The sequence below is a fragment of the Aptenodytes patagonicus genome, chromosome 2 (assembly GCF_965638725.1).
Source record: "Aptenodytes patagonicus chromosome 2, bAptPat1.pri.cur, whole genome shotgun sequence".
In the NCBI taxonomy this organism is placed as follows: domain Eukaryota; kingdom Metazoa; phylum Chordata; class Aves; order Sphenisciformes; family Spheniscidae; genus Aptenodytes; species Aptenodytes patagonicus.
Window position 1 is genome coordinate 3,947,405 of NC_134950.1, and position 20,292 is coordinate 3,967,696.

Here is a 20,292-nt window from a genome sequence, read left to right on the forward strand (position 1 = left end):
CCAACGTAGTAGACAGATAAATAGTGCTTTTCAATTTTGATTTAATAGTTTTGCCACTTCTTCCTTTTTTTTATTCTAATTCCAATCTGTTACCTTTCTCTTGTTTGCATTGAGATTGTAAACTCTCTCAGAAGATGCCACCTCCTGGTTTTTAAGAGCACTCTTCAAAAGGCCCAAATCCAACATCCAGAGAGGCAGTGTTGGTTATTTCACTGAATTTTATTACTTAATATTTCAATATTAGGAATATTAAAATATTTTGGGGTTTTAGTTGTTTGCTTGTGGTGGAGTTTTCAGTGCTGGAAAGATTTAATACTGATTCTTGCAAAGAGGAACACCTCAGTATAAAAAGTAGATGAAAGAAAATGTTTTTACAAGCAGCACCTGTCTCTTCATTCCTGTCTTTGTGTAGCAGTCCATTACTATTAGTGCATTTGTATATGCTAAAATACAAACCACCCAGTTTGGGGAGATTTTTATTGATCTTCCACTGGCTTTGGTAAACTTCTCCTTTCTGCAAGTAGATTATTCCTCTTACCTCTAGAAGCTGGATGGCAAAATGATGTAATAACTCTACTACCTTTCTGAATTTGTGAGTTTGTCAGCTAACATTGATTCAGTTAGTTTCTGGGAAGTACTTTCCAACAATGCAGTATTTTATGTTTAAAACTGGCAAGACCATATGATATAAACCTATTTGTGTTAATTGCCTTTCCATTGCTTTGATAATTAAAACTGTATTCCTGCTTCATTTTTACATCAGTGATGCAACATTTCCATGTTATAAAACATTGTAAATTGCATTGAGTTCGACTAGCACAAGAGAACCCTAAAGCTAAATAATTGGGGTTTGTTTGGAATATACTCTTTATTTACCGAGATTTTAATATTAACATGGGGTTCAGATAAACTAGTTTAGCAATGCGTACTTTTTCGAGTTGTCAGAAATAGCTTCCGTCTCTGAAATTCCGTTTACTTCAAAAGAAAAGAGGGAAATTGAATGATTTAGGAATCTAGCTTCAATTCTATGTAGTATTTTAGCAGTTGTTATTGCCCGTTTGACATTTCACCACATTATTTATTCTATTTATTAATGTGTTAAGCTATGTCATTGGTAGCATTAATATTTTAAATAATATGTTATCTTAAGTTTGTCCATATAAGTTTCTTTGCAGGAAAATACGTTATTGAACTGCTGTAACAATAGGTCTTACAAACAGCATTGTCCAAGGATTTTTCTTGGGGTTTCTGGTGTTGCAAGATGTGTTGGTTATATGGCTGCTGTGTACCAGTGTACAGAAGTAGAATTCAGAGCTCATCAGAATAGGAATCCAAAAACACCTCCTGGTTTTCACTTGTGATTAATTAAAAGTCAAAAGATAGCAGTTTTTATTCTTCCCTAACTTTAGGCAAACTGAAGCAGACTTTCCAGTTTGGTAAATACCATGTATTTCTGTTGACACTACAAACTGTAAATGTACAAGAGATACTACTTTAAGATTAAATTAAGGATATTTGTCAAGATTAAATTAAGGATGTTTGTCATGCATATGTTAGAAGAGAAAATCTTAAATCAGAGGACTGATGTTTCATTTAACCTACCAAATACACCTCCCCAAAACATTAGTAAGCATTGAGTCAGTTGCTGAGGCGAGCAGCTCCGGTGCTGGCATGATCTGCAGCGGAGCACTCCAGCACGGTGTCCAGGGGGGTTTCCTGAACCGGGGCGATGCCAGTGTCACTGAGAGAGCCGCCAGGAGCCAGCAGCTGTCGCGAGTGTGGCTGATGAGGCTTGGGTGGGGCCAGGAGAAACGGCGGGAGATTGAAACGCGGTGTAACCACCACTAACAGTCACTTGCCAAGGCGATCAGCTCTGTGCCGACGTGTTCCACAGTGGAGCAGAGGATCGCGGTGTACAGGGGGGTTTCCTGAACTGGGGCAACACCAGGGTTGCAGAGGGAGCTGCCAGGAGCTGGCAGCTGTCGCGAGAGCGTCTGATGAGGCTTGGGCAGGGCCAGGAGCAACCTTGGCCAACCCCCACATCTGTAAAAGGCAGCCCTAGGGAGTGCTAATGACCAGGGCGGGCAAACAGGGCGTGGCACAGCAGTTTGCTTGGAAGGGCGCACAGGGAGGGTGGCCTCTGGAAAATGGGCTATTTTCTTCTGGGAGCCAGACGGAGACAGCCTCCTGTTGAAACAAAATGGTTTCCACCCACCACAACAACAAAGCTGTGACTGAAACCCAGGCGGAAGTGATAAAACCTCCCTGTGTGGACACCTACACCCAGACTGACCCCCCAAGAACCGAAAGAGCTGCCCAGACCCAAAGTTGCATGGAACTCCAGAACCTGGAAGTCCCCTAGGGTCCAAAGACGGAGGTGGATGTCATGGGTGCAAGCGTGCCCAGCTGGAGGAACTCTTCAAGCAAATGGCTATGTTACGAGCGGAGCTTAACAGGCAGCGCAGTATCCTGGTATCTGAGCGAGAGATCGATGCATGGTGGTGTGCACTGTCACAAGCTGAGCAGCAGCCCTGCCTTCAGACTTTGTAATGGGAAGGTAAACCTGCTTCCAACCCTGAGGTGACAGACTCAACAAACTCACAAGTCAAAGGAGACTGGACTCTCATCTCTGCTTGGGGCAGGAGGAGGAATCTTCCCGTTCCCCCTGAAGTGCCCCTGTGTAACAGGTATGATGCCCTGGGGCTGGAGAATGAAGAGAGAGTGAGTAACAGGCAAAACCCCGGAAAGGCCAACCATGGGCCAACCACCCACCCGCATTAGAAGCGGTACCACCAGGAAAGTATGGAGAGTATTAGTAATTGTAGACTCCTTGCTGAGAGGCACCAAAGCACCCATTTGTCGCCCAGTGTTGTGGTTTAACCTCAGCCGGCAACTAAGTACCACACAGCCGCTCGCTCACTCCCCCCCAGTGGGATGGGGGAGAGAATCGGAAGGGTAAAAGTGAGAAAACTCGTGGATTGAGATAAAGGCAGTTTAATAGGCAAAGCAAAAGCTGCGCACGCAAGCAAAGCAAAACAAGGAATTCATTCACTCCTTCCCATCGGCAGGCAGGTGTTCAGCCATCTCCAGGAAAGCAGGGCTCCATCACTTGTAATGGTTACTTGGGAAGACAAGTGCCATCACTCCGAACGTCCCCCCCCTTCCTTCTTCTTCCCCCAGCTTTATATGCTGAGCATGATGTCATATGGTGTGGAATATCCCTTTGGCCAGTTTGGGTCAGCTATCCTGGCTGTGCCCCCTCCCAGCTTCTTGTTGCACCTGTAGCCTTCTCAGTCAGTAGAGCATGGGAAGCTGAAAAGTCCTTGACTAGTGTAAGCGTTACCTAGCAACAACTAAATCATCAGTGTGTTATCAACTTTGTTCTCCTCCTAAATCCAAAACACAGCACTATACCAGCTACTAGGAAGGAAATTAACTCTATCCCTGCTGAAACCAGGACACCCAGACAATATCTCTAGAGAAATTTGCTCACATCCGTGAGACTGACAAGCCTGGTAAAGCCTGTGGACTATCGCCTGTTCATACTATTCCAAGTAGGGTCGAACGATGATGCAACGAGGCAACTCAGAAATACCAAAAGAGACTTTATGGCCCTCGGAACAATGTTAAAGAGATCAGGAGCACAGGTGGTGTTCTCCTCTATCCTCCCAGTCGGAGAAGGGGGTTCGAGAAAAAGGAGACAAATTGAACAGGTGAATGACTGGCTGCGTAGCTGGTGCTGTGTGCAAGGTCTCAGCTTCTACGATCTTGGGCATACCTTTGAGAAACTGGGCCTGTTGACAGCTGACGGGGCTCAACTGACCCAGTGGGGCAGGAGTGTCCTGCATGAAAAGCTGGTTGGACTTATAAATAGAGCTTTAAACTAGATTTAGCAAGGGAAGGGGATGGTGTTCTAAGCACTTGAGAAGAGCCAGGGTCTGCTGAGGCATTAGGAAGCAACAGGGAAATACCTGTGAATTGCGTCAAGGGAATTAGGGTAAGCGCCTCTAAAAGGGGGATGTGGCCGATAATCCAGCTGAAGTGCCTCTATACCAGTGCACACAGCATGGGAAACAAACAGGAGGAGCTGGTAGCTGCTGCCCAGATGGAAAACTACAACCTGATTGTTCTCAGAGAAACTTGGTGGGATGAATCACACAATTGGAGTGCTGTGATGGATGGCTATAAACTATTCAGAAGGGACAGGCAAGGAAGGAGAGGTGGGGGAGTTGCCCTCTATGCCAAAAACATCTTTGAAGAGCAGCAATGTGCAGGTTGAGAGCTCATGGGTGAAAATTGGAGACCATGCCAGCAAAGGAAACTTTGTGGTTGGTGTCTACTACAGGCCCACCCGATCAAGAAGAGGTTGATGAAGAGTTCTTTCTTCAACTGCAGGAAGCATCACGCTTGCAGGCCCTGATCCTGATGGGGGCCTTCAGCCACCTGGACATCTGCTGGAAAAGTGGCACAACGAACTGCAGGCAGTCCAGGAAACTACTGGAGTGCATTGAGGACAACTTCCTAGTACAGGTGATGGAGAGCCCAACCAGAGGAGAGGTACTGCTGGACCTGTTGCTCACTAATGCAGAAGAACTTAGCAGAGAAGTCAAGATTGGAGGTACCCTGGGCTGCAGTGATCATGCCATGGTGGAATTCTCAATCTTGAGGGGTACAGGATGGGTAAAAATAGAGTTAGGACCCTAAACCTCAGAAAGGCAAACTTTCGGCTGTTTAGGGCAGTAGTGTGTGGGATCCCTTGGGAAACTGCCATCAGAGGCAAAGGAGCGAACAAGAGCTGGGAGATATTTAAAGACATTTTTCTTAGAGTGCAAGAGCTCTCAATCCTGATGTGCAAGAAGTCGAGCAGGGGAGGCAGGACGCCAGCTTGGCTAAGTCAAGACCTCTTGGCCAAACAAACACAAAACCAAAATGGATAGGCAGTGGAGGCAGGGAGGTACATCCTGGGGAGATTATAGGGGTATGGCCTGAGAGTGCAGGGAGAGGATCAGGAAAGCCAAGGCACAGCTGGAGCTGAATTTGGCTCAGGATGTGAAAAATAACAAGAAGGATTTCTTCAGGTACATAGGGCAAAAAAGGAAGATGGAAGAAACCATACCCTCCCTGGCTGCAACCGACATGGAGAAGGCTGAGGTACTCAATAGCCTTTCGCCTCGGTCTTCACCAACAAGTGCTCTACCCATGCTCCCTGGTTCACAGAATCCAAAGGCAGGGACTGGGAGAATGAAGTACTGCCCACCATAGGATAAGATCAGTTTTGAGACCATCTAAGGAACCTGAATGTGCACAAGTCCATGGGACCCGATGAGTTACACCTGAGGGTCCTGAGGGAAGTGGCTGGTGAAGTTGCTATGCACTATCCATCATATTTGAAATGTCATGGCAGTCCCGTGAAGTTCCCACTGACTGGAAAAGGGGAAACATAACCGCCATTTTTAAAAAGGGAAAAAAGGAAGACCCAGGGAACTACAGGCCAGTCAGTCTCACCTCTGTGCCTGGGAAGATCATGGAGCAGATCCTCCTGGAAACTATGCTAAGGCATATGGAAAACAGAGGCGATTGGTGACAGCCAGCATGGCTTCACTAAGGGCAAATCGTGCCTGACAAATTTGGTGGCTTTCTATGACAGTTACAACATTGGTGGATAAGGGAAGAGCGACTGACGTCATCTACCTGGACTTGGGCAAAGCATTTGATACTGTCCTGCACAACATCTTTGTCTCTAAAATAGAGAGAGACGGATTTGACAGTGGACCACTAGGTGGATAAGGAATTGGCTGGATGGTCACACTCAAAGAGTTGTAGTCAATGGCTCAATGTCTGGGTGGAGACCAGTGACGGAGTGGTGTCCCTCAGGGGTCCGTATTGGGACTATAGAATCATTCAGGTTGGAAAAGACCCTTAAGATCATTGTGTCCAACCATAAACGTAACACTGCCAAGTCCACCACTAAGCCATGTCCCTAAGCGCCATGTCTACACATCTTTCAAATACGTCTAGGGATGCTGACAACCACTTCCTTGGGCAGCCTGTTCCAATGCTTGACAACCCTTTCGGTGAAAAATTTTTCCTAATGTCCAGTCTAAACCTCCCCTGGCGCAACTTGAGGCCGTTTACTCTCATCCTATCACTTGTTACCTGGGAAAAGAGACTGACAGTCGCCTGAGGTGATTCTCCCTCTCTACTTGGCTCTCGTGAGACCCCACCTGGAGTACTGTGTTCAGCTCTGGGGCCCCCAGCATAAGAAAGACATGGACCTGCTCGAGCAGGTCGAGAGGAGGGCCATGAAGATGATCTGATCGGGGGCTGGAGCACCTCCCCTATGAGGACAGGCTGAGAGAGTTGGGGTTGTTCAGCCTGGAGAAGAGGGCACCGGGGAGACCTTTTAGCCACCTTCCAGTACTTAAAGGGGGCTTGCAGGAAAGATGAGGAGGGACTTGTTATCAGGGAGTGTAGTGATAGGATGAGGGCTAAATTTTTAAACTGAAATAGGGTAGATTTAGGTTAGATATTAGGAAGAAATTCTTCACTATGATGATGGTGAGGCACTGGAACGGATTGCCCAGAGAAGTTGTGGATGCCCCATCCCTGGAAGTGTTTAAGGCCAGGTTGGACGGGGCTTTGAGCGAGCTGGTCTAGTAGAAGGTGTCCCTGCCCATGGCAGGGGGTTGGAACTAGATGATCTTTAAGGTCCTTTCCAACCCAAGCCATTCTATGATTTGTATGTCTTACTGCATAAAATATATTATGAATGCACTGCTGAGACTGAAAAGTTAATTAAGTCCATGGAAAATAAAATGAGATGTGAATGTAATCATTAAATGAGTTTTTTGTCTATGTCATAAACTGACACACATTTTTTCCAGACATTGAATTACATGTACTGTTTTTTTCTTCCTCCTCTTCCAGCAGAAAGGCACAGGTTAATTGGTCGTGCACTGGACCGATAGGTCATTATGTTAACTTACGTTATGCTCAGCCAGGGCAGAAGAGCCAGAGAGTTTGACTTGACTTGCACCTTCCATAACAGTTCACTTTTTGTTAGTGGAGAATAGTACCACTAAAGCAAGCAGTGTTTCTTACTGCCCACCGAACATTAAATGACCGGACATTATTGCTTGCAAGCAGTTGTTTCAAGTCCTGCAGGACTGCGATTATATTTTCTGGTCATAGAGTAAATGCTTTTTAACCGACTCTTTTATTTTTATTTAAAAAAAAGGTTTTATGTAACACACCAACTTGTTTCTTTTCCTTTTAGTAACAATGCGTCAGTTTGATCATCCTCACATTGTGAAGCTCATTGGAGTTATTACAGAAAACCCAGTTTGGATAATCATGGAACTCTGTACACTTGGAGAGGTATGAAAAATCCTCATGCAACTTTGGTCTTCTCTCTTAGCTCACAGATACCTTTACAAAAGACTGAGAAAATCACTTCTCGGTACTAACGCAAAGGCACTCTCCTCAAACGTTATATCATACTTGTTTGTAGAATTATGGACTCAGAAACAGGAGTGGCAGAATTTGACCTAACTCCTCCACTGAGAGAACTGCATCAGCTCATACCAAAATGATTTAGTCATAGTTTTCAGAGAACTTCAATTGTTGTTCCAGAGTGAGAGCATGACCTGTGTCAAGATGATGATAATGCAATATCATTTAAACAGCATTTGCAAACATACCTTCTAGAAGTGAAATTATATGGTACATCTTTTATTCTTCTGCGTTTTCCCTTGGAACGCTGAATTTCTTAGGGTTTTTTTCTGTACAGTCTCTGCAGCAGAGACCCTAGATAAGATGACTTTCCTCATTATTATGTCTTTTAGATGAATGGTTTAAACAAAACTAGATCTCAGTTTTTATAGTCGATTTGTTTTCTTCAAGCTACGTGTTTCTGAAAATGTGAGCTGAAGTGATATTTCATACTGCATTGTAAGACAGTCATTGTAACTATCAAACTGCAATATGTTGTCCAAGAAAAAAAAAAGGCAGAAAAACCTATAGCGGAGAAGTAATTTTCTGTCAAAAAAGGACAGATTTCCTTTCCAGTGCCCAGATCACTTTTCCAAGTCTTGTTTTAACTTATAAGGAGAATCTAGTGCCACCTTCCTTTAGGTCCTAACTGCTTTATACTAGGAATATAGCTTATAAAAATTCTGCATCAATACTGGCTACTCTGAGCTAAATCCAGTTGTTTTAGCACACATAGATTAAAATTAATGCTTCCAAAACAATACTGATCTAATTGGTGTTGGGATTGGCCATGTACTGTTTTGTTCTGAGATTACTTAGGCCAAAAACGTGTGCAGTTCTCAAGGGAAGAATGCGTAAAAAGTCCAGGAGCGCTTTTCCTCTGGAACAGCAGCAGCGTATGCTCTCAGTCTTCAAAAGGAGCCTGAAAGCAATGCACAGTTTGTTTGTTTGTTTGTTTGGCTAAGTTTTCCTGTAGAAAAAACTGCTTGAATTTAACCCAGAGTCAAATTTCTTCATGGCAAGTGATTTTCTTTTCTCATCCAGTCTTAAGGGGAAAGCATGCCCATTGATTCTCATGTAAACTTTACAATTTGAGATATGCCTTGTTCACATTTGGTTTTTTTTTTGTCCTAACTTCTTTCCTTTTTTTTACTTCTTCGTGCTAAAAGTTGAGATCTTTTTTGCAAGTAAGAAAATACAGCTTGGATCTGGCCTCTCTGATACTCTACGCTTACCAGCTTAGCACAGCACTTGCCTACTTAGAGAGCAAAAGATTTGTACATAGGTAAGATTTTATACATATATATGTGTACGTGTGTATTTTTATATGTAACTACTTGACATTTTAGGGAATACAAGGTGTCCTAATTTACCAGATTTTTGACTGGCAGTATTCTGGCTATTAGATACACTTGCTCAAGTGAAGACAAAACGCTTACAACACATAGTTGGATTCTTTGAAGCCTTCCTTTTGTGTTTCTTTTTCTTGACTTATGATGAATGCATAGCAGCAATACTTTGAAACTCCTAAAATCCACTTACCTGTTTTATGTCCGTCTCCTTATTAGTATGTCATTTTTTCAGATGCTGCCACCAAAATTACACCCTTTTCAAGAGTGACACCTGCTGGCTCACTCCGAGATTGACTCGGAGATGGTGCCAGATTTTAATCAGAATAGATTCCAGCTGAGTTGTTGCTTTGTGGTTACAATATTTTTTAAAGCTGTAATCTTCCAAATACAGAAAAGCAAAACAAGGGGCAGACGGCTTCTTAAGTAAAGAACAGGGAAAACAAAATATTTATAAAATACAAGTACTGCCTTAACCAGAAAGTGAACCTAAATTTCCTTTTAGGTGTGTTTTGAATTTCATTTCCTTGAATTTGAACATGAGCTTTCCAGGGAGAAGAGACTGGCTTTAGCCTCTTATTGTATGCAGTTAAAAGTTCACAGCACTTGTCAATGTTGTGAAAATGAAAATGTACCATTTCATTTTGAACTTGAGCATTTTATTTGTGTTTAAATACTTATGTTCAAATTCTATATATGTGTTGTATATATTGTACATACAAACACATGTATATGTAAGTATTCGGTATGTGTGTATATATAGATATGTATATAAAAATGTAAATAACAGACCCTTATGATTGTTACAGCTACTTGAATTTTGGCCAAGTAGCTGTTTATTTTTAACTCTAGCAATAAAATTTCGAAACACGATTTATTCATACTGTACTGAAATGGGAGAAAGTAGCACCGCTCGGTTTGCTGTACTTACTTCACTGCTCAAAGCTAAATCTGTCAATACTTAGTCAAGCCTGCCGAAATCCAGAATCAGCAGACACATTAGGAGGGTTGTTTCACCTGGGAAACTGCAAGAGAAAAATGCCCAAGTCTTTTCATAATCCCTGTGGCATCACTAAAAACTGAGCACCTTATCAGGAAGCCTCTTACAGGACTGAGATCTTAAACCAATTCCTTACCTTTGCAGAGTCAGGAGGCAGATTTTCTTCTTTCCATCAATTCTAATTGCCAAAAATTGTTAGCCTGTGATATTTAAATAGATGAAGAATAAAACTTTCTCTTCTGATGTTGACATTGATGGTTATACTTTCGGATGACAGCTATTACTCATAAGGATCAAACGTACTCAGCATTTCTGCAAGCTTCTCAGAATCAGTAGACAAAACGTAGTCGTCTTTTTCTGTACATGCACACCCAAACCATGACTGGAAAAATAATTCAGTCCTCTCAAAGGCATTTGATACTTATGGGTTTTAATAATTTTTTTCAAATGATATTTCACCACTTTAATTTTTAAAATGACTACAAATAATGTCTCCTCTGTTTGGCAGGGATATTGCTGCTAGAAATGTGCTGGTATCTGCCACTGACTGCGTGAAATTAGGTGACTTCGGTTTATCCCGATACATGGAAGACAGTACTTACTATAAAGGTAAGTTGACACTCTGGATCCTTGCAGGCCGGTTAGAACACAGTTGCTTCTCACAGTACTGAGTTTGTTGTCAAAAGGAATTAACCAGATTTTCTTGGTCCAGCTGTTGTATTTGTACAAAAAGGCAAGCTATTCAACAATATAATTGATGGCGGTAAATTCCTGTATGTACACTTACAAAGAAGAAGTCTGATTTAAGTTGCAAAAAGTAGGAAATTCACGTGTAGGTAAAATTCTGCTTTTTAGGACAGGCTTATAATGCTTTCTTCGCTATTTTTAGAAGATTATCCACATTTGAGGCTTTTTGAGATAATATTCATATTCATGGCATAATATAGGTAGCCTACAATGAGTTCAAGGTTACCTACAGATAAATTTTGAGTTTGTTCTGTCATTGTATGCTGCATACTTCAGATGCCACTGGACTGTGGAGGTTCAGTGCAAAAAAGTCTTGGAAGCCTACTTTTCCCCCCATTTTGGATGGAATACTGACCTTAAGTGGCTTCAGCAGCTGTGAGATGTCCTGCAGTGCCTGATAGGTGGGAAATACAGCAGGAGAATAGAGATTACATGTAGGGTACCAAACAGTAGCATTTTAAATCTGGTGTATATTATGAAACCATGTATTCATAAATCTAATCTTCAATGTATTTCTAGTTCCAGTCATATATTTTAACATATCCTTTATCTGTCCCCTTACACTCCATTATGTTTCCTCATTTCATTTGTCTCGTATCACTGTGAGCTACATGCTGTTGTTTTAATTGCTGAGAGGAGAAAGGGAATACTTTTGACGTGATCATTTCTTGTTGTGCTTTTGGGGTTTGTTGTTGGGGGCTTTACTGGGAGGTTTGGGGGATTATTTTGGGTTTTGTTGGTTCTTTTTCCTGTTTTATGTAAGGCCAAACAACCTACCCTTTTTTTATGAATCATTTAAAAACACCTACTCCCTTGCTGAGGTTTTGTGACAGTTTCAGATTCGGTGCCAGCACCTCCTTAACTGCAATAGCTGCATCTTGAAATAAGAATTAACTTGAAACTTAAAGGAGCTCAATCAGTCTGAATATTTAGGCAAAGTGCTGCTCTTCTCTCTAGATAGAGGACTACCAGCAGAACTGGTCAGACAGTGCAGAAATCCCTTGTACAAAATTTGATAGTTGAAGTGCTTCACTGGAGATGGGTTTTGCCTATGAATTATTTCACTGAGAACAAAAGCTGTGTTTGAGCTCAGTAGTAGGAATAAAAGCCTACCTTTTCTTGCCTTCCCTGTAGCTTCCAAAGGAAAATTACCTATCAAATGGATGGCTCCAGAGTCAATCAACTTCCGACGGTTTACCTCAGCTAGCGATGTGTGGATGTTTGGTAAGTGAATACCAAATGGTGGGGTTTCTTAAGTGTTCTGTCGGAGAAGTTCGATGTTTCATTTTAACTACTGTCAATGAAAATTTTCCAGATATTTGGCACTGTTTTTTACTGTACTTTCTGAAAATACATTTTCTTCCAGCACATTTTCCATCTCTGTATTTTTGTTTCCTTTTTCTACTCAGTAAGCCTAAAGTTTCATATGCCTTTTCGCCTCTAGTAAGAAGCTGACAGAAGTGAAGGTACAAGGAAATTAGGTTATAATCATAACGGAGATGATTTTTTTTTTTACTGTTGTTTTTCCCTCTTATTTCTTTTTGTTATACCGTTATTTTCTGTTTCTATTTTATATTTTCACTTTTCTTCTATGGTGATATGCCTGCTTCCTTGCTTAATGCATAGATCAGCCTACATGATGTCCTGCTTCCAGATCTTTAATGCTAAATTCCCACTTACTTTGTCTTTCATAGCTCCTGCTAGCTTACAAAATATGACCAGAAGCTGAGTAAAAATAAGGGTAAATGGGAATATCCTGAAGCCTTGATCTTTTTTCCTAAATATGCAAGTTTTTATGTGAATCTGATCACCTGTGCTCAAACTGGTTCAAACAGCAGGTCTGGACAGACGGAACAAAGATAGGCTGTGTAAAGGAGCAAAGATGCTGAGACTTGAAATAAGAGCAGGACAGACAAGTAAGGGTTCACCCTCTTTACAAAATAAAATTTGAATGTTTTTAAGTGAAGGGTATGTGAATTTTAGCAGGTTTATAATAGTTTGAAGAAAACTGTAGTACAGTCAGAGTTAGAAAAATGAAGTCTATGGAACATTCTGGCCAATCCTAAACTGACAGACCATTTTTCCCTTTCTGCTTTTAACATAGTTTCAACAGAAACTGTTTTATTACATAGTTTCAGCACAAAAAATTTGGATCAATGCCAGTGTTAAAACACCCTCAAAGTGAAAATGCGCTCTACATGTCGAAACAAGCCAGTTGGAACTAGTCAAAGGGAAAAGCAAACACAGCTCATTCTACCTCATAATAAAGTAGATTTGAATATGAGCAACCATTCTGATTTACAATAGGTAAAAGGTAGCCAAACGTGAAGCCAGGCTGCCGTGAGCCAGCTGTGGGTCATGCTTCCTCATAAATAATTCAGGTTGATACTGCGTGCGTAATCCTACTGCACATCACTCCTCTCTGCTGCCAGCCGGTAAGTCAAAACTGATTCCCAAGCTATACATTTCAGAAGAAATTGCGTTCTCAGAAGAAATTGTGTTTGGCTGTACAAAATTGGGGTTTGTTACTTTTTTAACAGGTTTTGTTGTTTGCTGACACTGGGGAAAATTTTTTTGTGTGTGTTTCTTAGGTGTGTGTATGTGGGAGATCCTAATGCATGGGGTAAAGCCCTTCCAGGGAGTGAAGAACAATGATGTGATTGGGCGAATTGAGAACGGTGAGCGGCTCCCAATGCCTCCAAACTGCCCTCCTACCCTCTACAGCCTTATGACCAAGTGCTGGGCATACGACCCTAGTAGACGACCCAGGTTTACTGAACTTAAAGCACAACTCAGGTAGGGTTATACTTCTGAAAGGTCATTTCCTTGTTCAGAAATACTTATTTTCACTGTATCTTCTGTTACAGTATTTTCTTTCCATGGAAAATGCAAGACATAGGCTGTTAAGTTTTATCTTCAGAAGGCCAGGTTGTTGGTACTGTTTTGGAAATCTGGACCTTATCTGTTGGAGAAAATTAGACTAGGCAATAAATTCAAATAACTGGAAATATGACTCACCTTTCTCTCCCAAGAAAACCTCCAGATTTTACTAGCAATTTGTTTATAATTTTAGCTATATATGCTACAATCCTTGGGGAGGGAGGTAGAAAGAATTTCGAGTGATTACTTAATCAAACATGCAGTGTACAGTTTGGGGGTAGAAATGTATCTTTCCTAAATAAATGACCCATCAGGTGAGTGCTGTTGAAAGTTATTTTCATAACATAAGCAGCACACTAGTTGCCCTGTGGCAGCTGCGTCTGTGCAACTGCGGAGCCTGCAATAAATGCAGCGTCATTAACTAGAAATGCCTTTGTCCTTTGTAAACCAGGATATAGACTACCTTATGTTTATCTTGGAATAAATGTGAGCACACGCTTTTGAGACGAGTCTAAATTCACACCCTAGTTTATTCTGCAATAATTTATTCCAGTGTCCATATGTCCATTTCACCAGCCACAATATGGGAGGGATATTTAAACTTTGAAACATCACTGAGATGTTGTATAGACAAATTTGATATTTGTGACCACCTTTAGGTTTTTTGAGTGCTCGGTATCTATTTTGCCTAAGTCAATATAAGCTTCAAATAATATGTAGGTATTGGCAGCAAACTTTTTAGCAGGGCCTGTTGCGACAGGACAAGGGGGAATGGCTTTAAACTGAAGGGGGGTAGATTTAGACTAGATATAAGGAAGGGTGGTGAAACACTGGCACAGGTTGCCCAGAGAGGTGGTAGATGCCTCATCCCTGGAAACATTCCAGGTCAGGTTGGACGGGGCTCTGAGCAACCTGATGTAGTTGAAGATGTCCCTGCCCACGGCAGGGGGGTTGGACTAGGTGACCTTTAAAGGTCCCTTCCAACCCAAACTGTTCTATGGTTCTATGATTGTACACTGTAAATCCACTCTTGGATTTGTTGTAATTCATTGCCAAATTCTTCAGTTTTATCTTACGTCTTGTTTCAAAGTTGTGCTTTGTGGCATGTTTTGTTTTCATAATATCATTTTGTGCTGTCACTGGATGTTCATGGTTCAAGATAATTCATAGGTGGTTAAAAAAAGGGACAATTATGATGCTGTTTCAGAGTTGCTGTATGGATAACTTAGCTACCTTTAAGTTTTTTCCTACTTCTTAAAATGTCATACGGTTCCACCATCTGTTACTCTGGGAGCTCCTGTGTAGACTAATAATTTACATAGCTAGAGGAAGACGTAGCCCTTTTCACAAAAAACTTATGCTGTGGACTGTGTGGAGTTAACTGCAAAGGAAGGAATGGTAAAGCTTGGTAGGGATTGCAAGGAAAAGATATGACACGGTTGCGTGATTTGGGTAATAGGTGGAAATTGGCAGTTCACTTGCTTTTTCTTTTTTTTGGCTCTGGAAGAATAGGATTCTTTTAAATTTGCAGTCAGATTGTACTGATAACTTACAGCTGACTGGCACAGAGGAGAATGAAGCCCTAAAAAAATGTGACTAGGAAGATGGCTATGGTGTGTAAACCCAGGCAGGGAGAGTATCTCACCAGCAAGGGGAGAGGATGAGTAAATCCAGAGTAAAAGTAATTGTGTTGGGGGGTGAAATAAATGTAGGCTGTAGTCAGAGAGAGAGTGACGGCAGCAACACTTACAATGGCATGAGTCTGGAGGGGGAGAGGGGGGGAAAAGTGAAAGACATGGAATGGTATTGCCAGACAAACAGGATAGACCGGTGCCCAAGAGCCTGGATCTCCTCAGAAATGCACAGCCAAAGGGCGAGAACCAACACTCATGACATGCAGCAAGGCAAATTCTCATTAGTTACAAATCAAAATGTTTCCCAGTACGCGTGGGTAAGCTCTGAAACAGGTCCCCCAGAAAGGCTCTGGAATTTCCATGCTGGGAGACTTTCAAACATTAACTGGAAAAGGCTCCGAGCAACCTGACCTCGCTGTGCATGGAGCCCAGCTTTACCAGGAGATTGGACTCAAGACCTCCAGGAGTCCCTTCCAACCTAAATGATTCTCTGATTCTAGATGAAAAATGCACCGAGGGGGGTGGTTTTTTGCTCCTCTAGTCATGCTAGGAGATTTGAAGCATTGTTTAGAGGACAAGCTCTCTCCTGGGGCCGCAGCAACCCTAAAATCCAGTTTTTACTCTCTTCTCACCAAAGCAGAGAGTTTTCTCCAAACTGGTGACCTTTATCTCCTGGAAGTTAGGCAGCACAGTCGTCCTTAGGGCTTCTTTGTGTGGCTCACAGACAGAGTCAGCCTCTTGTTGGAGAGGTTGCCAATTCCCTTATGATGAGGCGATCTTAGGCAGCTAGGAAAGATTGTGTTTCAAAACTCAAATTCCCATGAACTTGCAAAAACAAGCCATCTCCCTGGTGGCCTTTTCTGTGTGGTGTTGCTGCTGCTCGTTCTGGATCCTATCCAGGGTAGTCTTTTCAAGCTGGGAGCAGACTAGTTGTTTGCTTGAAGCCAATGATACAGCACCGCAACATTCCTCTCTCTTTTAATGAGAAAAAGTCCATGGCTTTGGGAAAAAAACTCTTTTCTGCATCTGAAATAGCACTGATGGGAGCATAAACATTTAATGTGTTCTCTGTTATTTGATGCTTTTCCCATTTCATAGTAACATCTGCTTTGCACAAACTTTATTTTCAGCTGCTTGTGCAACGCAAAGATGCTGATTTCTGTAGAATTTATATAGAGTTATTAGGGTAGTAATAAGGCTTGATATTTTATAACATTTGATCTGGCTATCTGGTGGATAGGGATGAGTTAGTCTTCACAGCAAACACAGAAACAAATGGAGGGATTGTGGATTTCCAAATTTAATTCCTCCTTGCATCCTAGGTCCCTTTTTCAATTTTGGGGGGTGGTAAGTCAGGAAAGTGAGGTGCTACCCTGCTACTCCTGCGATTCTGTCACTGACTGGGCCAGAATTAGAATCTGGTATTTAATCAGGAAGCATGTGTTGCCTTGCTGATTTTGTGTAGAAGAGATTTTCAGTCTTGCACTACATAGTAAATAATATGAGGCCCTTTGCAAAATGTTTATTGTACCCAAATCATGCAATATCACTTTCTCAGCATTTCTCCTCAGAATGACTCCTAGCCACTTAATGGAACTGTACACTTACTATACTATATTTGTACACTCACTATAACCATAGACTCATACATGCTTGTATTATTTAATTTATACTTACGTTCAATATGCTGCAGGTGTGTATTGCTAACGTAGCACCAGTATACTCACAGGCTTTCTTATAAGTCAGCTCCCAGGATTTGTGCCTGTGAGTTGTGGTGCCTTGAGTGTCCCTTTGGTTGGTAATTCCATTAAAACTGGGGGTTTTTGCATTGGAGGTTAAGTTGGATTTTAATTTTGAGCTTTCAAACTAATGTAATTGCATGACATTTTCATTGAATTAACTTCATATAAAGTACCTATTGCTAACGCTTTGTCTCTACTAAAAATAGCAAAATAAAGAGCAGTTGTATCACTGCTGCGGTAAGAGTGCGAGTCTGGCCCTCTGTTGGTCACTGATGAAGCAGCACAGGTTTTAACAGAGTGGATGACCCCACTAGCATCCCAGCGCTGCAGGTCACATGTTAAATACAGCTCTAAAAAGAATGAAGAAAGAAAGAAAGAGAGAGAGAGAGAGAGAGAAAGAAAGAAAAAGAAAGAAAGAAAGAAAAGACTTACTCATGCTTTTAAAGTCTGTTTTTATTACAACAGTAAGAGAATTAACTGATGAGAACTGGACTTGAGCCTTCTTGTGTCTGCATTTGATGTGGGTATTGGGATGTTGCTTGTAAATAGAAGAAACAAAACTGGTAAGAGCGAGGGTAGTTTGAGTCCTCTCCTTTCATGGCATCCTGCCAAAAAAATATTTTGGCACATACCTGAGATACATGATGGAGGTTGCAAAATGCTTTGTTAGCCTTTTGCTCTTTGACAGTGACCATTAGGAATAATCTCTATATGAAAGTGCTTTTAAATTAGGACAGTATGGGAAAATTGTTCATCTGCATCCAGCTTTGCATTTCTGATGGCCAGAGACCGCAGAGAGGGGAAAAAAAGAAGCTTCTTGTTCAGGGTCAGCACTTACTGTTGGTTCCCGCACCACCATAGCAGCAAACGCTGGTATTGCTGTGCCTTTTGAAATGTGAAGATACATTTTAGTATTGCAGATAATCCTACACTGAAGCTCCCAGTAAAAGTTTCCTTTTGAATGTCACAGGCCAATTTCGGAAAAAGATTCTTTGTAAATTAAATAAGTTTATCAATTATGCCAACATTTAATAGTTGAGATTTTTCATCAGACTTAACCTAGCCAAGAAGATGAGTTAAGTTTGTACTACCTCAAGATTTGCTAGGGAAATCATATGAATAGAAATACTTCTCTGCTTGCTCCTCTTTTCTGCTAAAAATATGTGCAGTTTGGGAAAATATGCCTAGATCTGACTTTCCTGACCCTCTGCAAATTCTAATAAACTGTTCAAAGTACTTAAGCAGCTGCACTGAGAAAAGGTCAAAAATATCTCTTGGCACGCTTTTCCTCTGTCTATGGATTGGTCTTCCCTTTGTAAAAACAAAGACGTTTCTGTGAGTCATTTATATTCTTTGTGCTTTTTCGAGTAATGCTTCTCTGAGGCATTTCTATTTTATATTCTTGTCAGCAGTACTCAAGGGCATCCAAGTACAAATCCTGCTGCATCTGATCAGCCCTTTGACCAGGCTACTTACTGGGTTGCTGGGGAAAGGACCTCCTGATGACACAGGCGATGAAAGAGCAGGGTGGATGAATTAGAGTTGTAAGGCAAAAAGCTGAGCCTATGTTATGAAAAACAAGTCATTTCAGTAGAAATTTGTCATTTCCAGCAATATGATTGAAGTTAATGGTATTGTATTGAGTACAGTGACACCACAGATAAAATGGCTTTGATAGCAAGGCAGATGGGTTTTGGTGTTTCATTCCTTTTGATGGAAAAACAGGACTGGGCTGTGACAAATTATATCCATGGCCCCAAATTGTCAATAAGCCATCTCTAAATTTAGTGAGTTGCTTTTAGCCAACTCCTGTTCCATTCTTTTGCTCAGATTAGAGCAACTGCTGTATCAACGGCTTTGTTAAAAATCTGTATTTTGTTCATGCAATGTCTGGGTGGATTTTTCTTGTGTTGTTTTGTTGTGTTTTTTTTTAAATCTTGAGGTATTTCTTGAAAGACCATAATCACGGTTCGCGGCTATGGATGCATGTTGGCTGATTTCTTGTGCTACATAAAAATGCATGCTGAATATCTGAAGTGTGACCTAGCTTTAAAGCGGTGGTTTTTTGCTAGTTCTTCATGGGTTCAAGTAGGAAATATTTCATTTTCCTTATTCTGATGGAAGAGAGAGGTAAAATAGAAAGATTTTCTCTTTTTAGTTCCCTTCGTTGGGCTGTAGCCGTGTTTCCGTGGTAGTTATATCAGGATGACTTTTGCAAATAACTTGTCTGATTTTGGTTTTGTTCCACGTTCTTGTGTTACTTCAGCAATGATGGATTGAAATTGCAGCAATACTTACAAACTTGGTTTAGCTGCAGTGAGACAAGATGACTTCTCTGCTTTTTAGAAGTGGCATAGATTTTTTTTTTGGCTGAGTAAGGAAAAGCAGAGTTCTCGTCTCCATCCAAGCAGGAATTTATTCTTGAAATAAGCAGTAAAGTTCCAAGATTAGAATAGATTGCTGTAGTTGATCTCATCCCCTGCATGAGTAATTCTGGGTGGTTATTTAGCAGGCTGAACGGGAGATGATAAACTCAGAACCTAGCTTTGTTTCTCGAAACTCTTGAGTGATAAAGAAGCAGGAATAGCTCCTTTGCAGGATTATCTTTATACTGGGGATATCGATGTGTAAATAATCTGCCCTACTCACATCTCAAGAATATCCGTGTAGCGTGCAGCTCCAAGGAATTTGCAGCTCCCTATTTCAAAGCTTCATTCTGAGTATTTTTCAAATGGCAAATATCCAACATTAATAATCCACATAGCAGAACTGGGAGGAGGCTGCTGTGGGGGCAGCAGTATCATGTTGAACTTCAAACAGTCTTTTTAATAGTCAGAACAGTGGTAAGTAGCGAACTAGTTTTACTACTGTCGTGTACTTTGTTGAAAATGTAGCCTTTTGACCTGAATGTTTAGAAGCTGAGTGAATACTATCAGATATTTCTGTTTTGCTAAATTTGTTTGCTGAATGTGTTCCTGGTTAGGCTAAAATGTAAGAGCTGAAGACATAGTATTTAAAATGTTTGACTGCTTTGTTTAAAAAAGAAAAAAAATCCCAGTGATCTGAAGCTCTGTTGAGTTTCAGTAAAGAATATTTACAGTTTGTTTTGAACCTTTGCAGCAGTTCAGTAGAATATTTTCTTGTCAAAAATAAGTTTTCATGCAATTAAGTGCTTGATTTATTGTCTTTGAGGATTTCTCTGTGTAACTACACATCAAAAGAACAAAAAAATTTTTGTACAAGATCAACCGCAGCTTTCTAAAAACTTGCTGCTGCTTCTGTTGTTAAAAGCACGCTGGTAATCCTACAGAAATATTTCTGCCTGATACTGATTTTTCAGAAACCTAACCAATATAAGTACTTTGTCAAATAGTATTCATTAGTCTGAAAAATGTGGGAGCTCTGAGGAGACGTTTGTTAGACATTGAACTGGAGTTTTACTTAAATAC

General features: G+C 41.2%; 1 protein-coding gene across 12 annotated transcripts in view; it reads left to right on the plus strand.

The window, feature by feature from the left end:
* PTK2 (protein tyrosine kinase 2) overlaps positions 1–20,292 on the plus strand; it is a 226,338-nt gene that overhangs the window by 174,129 nt on the left and 31,917 nt on the right. For all 12 annotated transcript variants that reach the window (XM_076329035.1, XM_076329036.1, XM_076329037.1 and 9 more), the window contains 5 exons: positions 7,277–7,377; positions 8,661–8,776; positions 10,349–10,449; positions 11,722–11,811; positions 13,179–13,383. In XM_076329035.1, the coding sequence (XP_076185150.1) occupies positions 7,277–7,377; positions 8,661–8,776; positions 10,349–10,449; positions 11,722–11,811; positions 13,179–13,383 (613 nt within the window). The remainder of the gene's footprint in view (positions 1–7,276; positions 7,378–8,660; positions 8,777–10,348; positions 10,450–11,721; positions 11,812–13,178; positions 13,384–20,292) is intronic.